This window comes from Grampus griseus (assembly GCF_964374135.1).
Source record: "Grampus griseus genome assembly, chromosome: 19".
Taxonomy (NCBI): Eukaryota; Metazoa; Chordata; class Mammalia; order Artiodactyla; family Delphinidae; genus Grampus; species Grampus griseus.
Window position 1 is genome coordinate 3,509,283 of NC_139013.1, and position 4,584 is coordinate 3,513,866.

Genomic DNA, 4,584 nt, shown 5'->3' on the forward strand with positions numbered 1-4,584 from the left:
TTGCTGCTCAGACCTTGAGTTCTGGGACATGGGGTCGGGGAGCCTGAGCTGTTCCCGCATCGTGGCCTCTGGGGTGGGACCCTTGGAGCATGGAATTAGGGTCCTCAACCTCCAGGCTCTGCTGTGGGGTAACTTCTGCTGAGACTGCTAAGCGTTTCCTGGAGGAGCTGAACACTACCCGGCCTCACGTGGGTCTTGGTCCCAGCGAGCCGTCCCCTGTCCACACGCGCAGGCTCTGGGAGGTGTGGTGAGTGGGCTTCTAACCAGCCCCCTTCCCAGCACCCCCTCACCTGCCCAGCGTGTTGCAGAAGCCATGTCCCCTGAACCCTTTCCCCTTGGTGGAGCAGTGGTAGTTGGGGGCAGCCAACCAAGCCAGACAGGTGGGCGCCCAGCGGGTCCACGTCTTCCAACGGAAAGGTAAAGAACATACCAGGTGCGCTGGTGGACATGTGCGGGAAGCCTTCCCTGGAGCTGAGGGCTGGCACGGCCTCCTGGTTCAGCTCCTTCCTGTTGGTTCAGCAGGCGTTTGTGGTGGGCACTCCTGAGGGAAGGCCAGGGCCGAGGACGGCGAGGGGAGGAGGGAGTCTCCCGACCTGTCCCTGGGCTCTGGTCCCCTGCCCTTCCCCCCAGCTCATGGAGGGGAGGGCATTGAAATTCCGCACCCCATTCCCTTCTGACCTGCCAGGCACAGCACAGTGGGAGGGGCGTTGGCAGCCATGGCTCCCTAGGCAAGAGACGAAGCCAGGGGAAGGGGGCTGTGGAGGAGGAGAGACCCCTGGGTCCCAGTGGGCACCTTATCAGCAGGTGCCAGGCAGGGCCATCCCCAGGGTGGGGGCAGCACCTCCCTGGGCCCTGTTATCAGTCCCAGAGTCCACAGGACGCTCCTCGGGTTAACGTGTAACCACACGCCATCCCCTCCACCCCCAAAGCCACCGGTGCCCACATGCAGGCCACTTTGGGTGGGTCAGACGTTGACATGGACACCCGGGAAGAGGGGCTGCCTGGAAAACCTCGCTTTTCAGCTCAAGTGAGAGCCACGGAGTGTGGGGTGGGAGCTGGGCCTGGGCTCCTGGGAACCCACATGACCTGGAAGAATTGGGGGGCTGGGTTCTGTGGGGTTGGATGTCCTGGTCCCTGTGCAGCTGCCCCCCTACCCTGGACAGCATGGCTGGCATCCCTGGGTGGGGGCGGGATGGAAGCCCTGACTCCCAACTCCTGGCCATGTGGGGCCTGACCCCCAAAGGCTGGGAACTGGCTGAGACCAAAGCCAGGAGGGTTCTGGAGCCTGGTCCCAGGGCCTGGGGGCTGGGCTGAGTTCCAGTGGCTCACCGGCCCCTTTGTCCCCCGAAGCAGCCTCATGTGGGCAGGTGGCTGAGCCCGTTCTTCCTCACCTGTGCCGTCTACTTTCTCCTCTGGAGCCCTGAGAACCAGCCGCCCTGGGTCGGTGCCCTGATCAAGTGCCTGCCCATCCTCTACCTGGTGGTGCTCCTGTGGACCGTGTACCCCGGCGGGAGCTACAGCTTGCTCCTGCAGGGGGCCCTTCTGTGCTCAGCTGTGGGGGACTCCTGCCTCGTCTGGCCTGAGGCCTTCCTCCATGGTGAGAGGGGCTGTGTTGTGTTGTCCCTTCTGGACCCCGGGGGGGGGTGTCCGGGGTGCAGGGGGCGACTCCCCAACAGAGCCCCTGCCAAGTGCTTGAGCCAGTTGGCGTGTAAAGGCAACTGGGAAATGGACGGCAGTGAGGGGGACATACCCAAACCTTGGGCCCCGAGGAGCTCTCCTTCCATGAGGGCGCGGGCAGCATTACCTGAGGCTGTGGGAGTGTCCAGAGGTCACAGTCCTGAGTACGCTGGTCGAGGACAGCCTCGCCGAGAAGGTAAAGTCTTGAAGCGAGTTCAGGGTACCAGCCCGGTGCCCTTCCAGGGAAGGCCCTTCCGGGCAGAGGGGCAGCAAGTGCAGAAGCCCTGGGGTGGGTGTGCCTGCTGGGTGAAGCCGACTAGGGGCTGAGCAAGATGGGGTGTCAGTCAGTGGACAGTTCTGAGCAGGGTGAGGATGGGATGCAGTGCGCGTTTTTAGGTCATTCTGGCGCCAAGAGCAGGAGGAAAGAGGACCACCAAGGAGGCCAGCGTTGTAATCCTGGCAGATGGGGTGGTGTGGCCAGGGTGGGAGCTAGTGCTTGGGGAAGGCCCTTTTTCTCAGGCTCTGAGGGCAACGAGGTGATGCTGGGAAGCAGGGGTCTCAGCAGGCGCACCCACCCCTGTCTCCTCCAGGCATGGCTGCCTTCGCCGTGGCCCACCTGCTCTACCTCTGGGCCTTCGGCCTCACTCCCCTGAAGCCTGGCCTCCTGCTGCCTATTCTCCTGGCTTCCATCCCATATTATGGCCTCCTGCTTTGGCACCTCCCGCCTGACATGGTCCTGCCCCTGACGGCTTACTCCCTGGTCCTGGCCATTATGCTGTGGCGTGGCTTGGCCAGGGGCGGGAGTACCTGCTGGGGCGCCCTGCTCTTCACGCTTTCAGATGCCGTGCTGGCCTGGAACCTCTTCGTCCATCCCCTGCCCCATGCCCACCTGCTGGTCATGGCCACTTATTATGGTGCCCAGGTCCTCATCGCCCTGTCGGCCTTCCAGAGCCCCAGGCTCAAGTCCAACTGACCAGGGGCTGAGGCAGGCAGATGTCCACCCCCCTCCTCCCTCAAGGACCTGGGCCCCCAAGATCAGTGAGGCCAGAGAAACACCCTTGGGGGTGAGAACCAGTCCCCCAGACTCCCATCTGCCGGTGCCAGTCTATCTGGAGACACAGAACTGTTTCTGGCCCTGATCTGTTTTTCTGTTGCCTAAGTAAAGTGGGTGTTGCAATGGTGACATCTCCATTATTTGGGGAGGGGTGGGAAGGGAGGGGTGATCACAATAACAGCAAGTGGTTCGTTTTCCTCTTTTTTTCCTCCCACAAAATTTACCATTTTAACCACTTTTAAGTGTATGACTTAGTGACCTTAAGTACATTCACAGTGTTGTGCATTGAACACTTGCTGTGAGATCTACCCTTGGAACACGTTTTCACATGTACAACGCAATGTTTTTAACTATACCCACAGCAGACTCCTGTGGACCAGTCCTGGTGCCCAGGACTTAGGGGATATGGAATAACCAACCGCCCCCCACCCCAGGCCCTTTGATGGTGGTGGGGATTCATTATGCTCATTGTACAGATGAGGATTTTACAGATTTGAGGCCAGGAGGAGACAGCTTGGTCAATGTATTAGTTTCCTGTGGCTGCTGTCACAAATTACCATAAACTGGGTGACTTAAAACAACAGATTTAATCTCTCACAGTTCTGGAGGCCAAAAGTCCAAAATCATTGTGTTGGTAGGGGTGCCCTCCCTCCAAAGCTCTAGGGGAGGGTCCTTCCTGCCTCTTCCAGCTCCTGGTGGCCCCAGCCACATTCACATGGTGTTCTCCCTCTGTGAGTCTGTCCTCTCCTGATGACACCCGTTGTTGGATTTAGGGCCCACCCTAAATCCAGGATGATCTCATCTCAAGATCCCTAATTACATTTCCAAAGACCCTATTCCTAACTAACATCACATCCATAGGTGCTGGGGCTTAGGACTTGGGCATATCTCTTTGGGGGCCACAGTTCAACTGACGACAGTCACATACAGTACCAGGAGAGGAGAGGGTTGAGGAGATGAGGAAACTCAAGAAGAGACTTGGAGGAAGGGGTAGGTAGCAACACGGTGGGAATAGAGTACTAAATAAGAAAGAACCTGGGTATGGCCCTCATCCTGGCTGTGACCTTGATAGCCCACTGCTCCTCTCTGGGCCTCAGGTTCTACATGTGAGGACAGAAAGCAGTCAGAGCTGCTCTCCAAACCCTGCTCAATTTCTACAGACATGATGTGCTTTTAGGGACTCTTACAGCAGAGAGGAGACTTCTACATCCATGATATGATTTTTAGGGATTCTTAGAGCAGAGAGGAGACTTCTGCATCCATGATGTACTTTTGGGGACTCTTACAGCAGAGAGGAAACATCTACATTCATGATGTGATTTTTAGGGACTCTTACAGCAGAGAGAGGACTTCTACAAACATGATATGCTTTTAGGGACTCTTATAGCAGAGAGGGAACTTATACACCCATGATGTGGTTTTTTAGGGACTTATATCAGAGAGGAGACTTATCCATGATGTGTTTTTAGGGACCTCCAGAGCCCACTGTTGGTTTCTAGTCCCTGCCTCACCTTCAGGCCAGGATCCCCACTCACCATAGAGGAAGGCCTCAGGCCAGAGGAGGCAGGTGTTCTGGGTGGGGGTGCCCTGCTCTTCACAATCTCAGATGCCACGTTGGCCTGAGATGCCTTCCTTCAGCCCCACACCCACTTGGTGGTCATGACCACCTCTTACACTGCCAAGGTCCTCATCACTCTGTCAGCCGTTAAGGGTGGGAGACTCATGACAGACTAACTGGTGGGTAAATGAAGTGAGCACCCTCTCCCTTCCTAAAGGGCCCCCCAGAACAACCTTCCACCCCAGGGAAACGTGCTAAAGGAGCAATATTTCCAGCCTCCATCTGTCTAAAGCCC

The 4,584-nt window shown here is 57.7% G+C and overlaps 1 protein-coding gene across 2 annotated transcripts; it reads left to right on the forward strand.

Moving 5' to 3' along the window:
* The first annotated feature begins 401 nt into the window (after window positions 1-401).
* Window positions 402-2,853, forward strand: TMEM86B (transmembrane protein 86B). 2 transcript variants are annotated; one of them, XM_082676104.1, is made up of 4 exons: window positions 402-417; window positions 930-1,027; window positions 1,351-1,597; window positions 2,268-2,853. In XM_082676104.1, exons 2-4 carry the CDS (start codon window positions 944-946, stop codon window positions 2,648-2,650), a joined length of 714 nt encoding a protein of 237 aa, XP_082532230.1. In that variant the 5' UTR covers window positions 402-417; window positions 930-943; the 3' UTR covers window positions 2,651-2,853. The 2 variants fall into 2 exon arrangements, with proteins under 2 accessions (XP_082532230.1, XP_082532231.1); XM_082676105.1 differs by lacking the exon at window positions 402-417 and having other exon boundaries at window positions 744-1,027; window positions 1,354-1,597.
* Window positions 2,854-4,584: the final 1,731 nt, after the last annotated feature.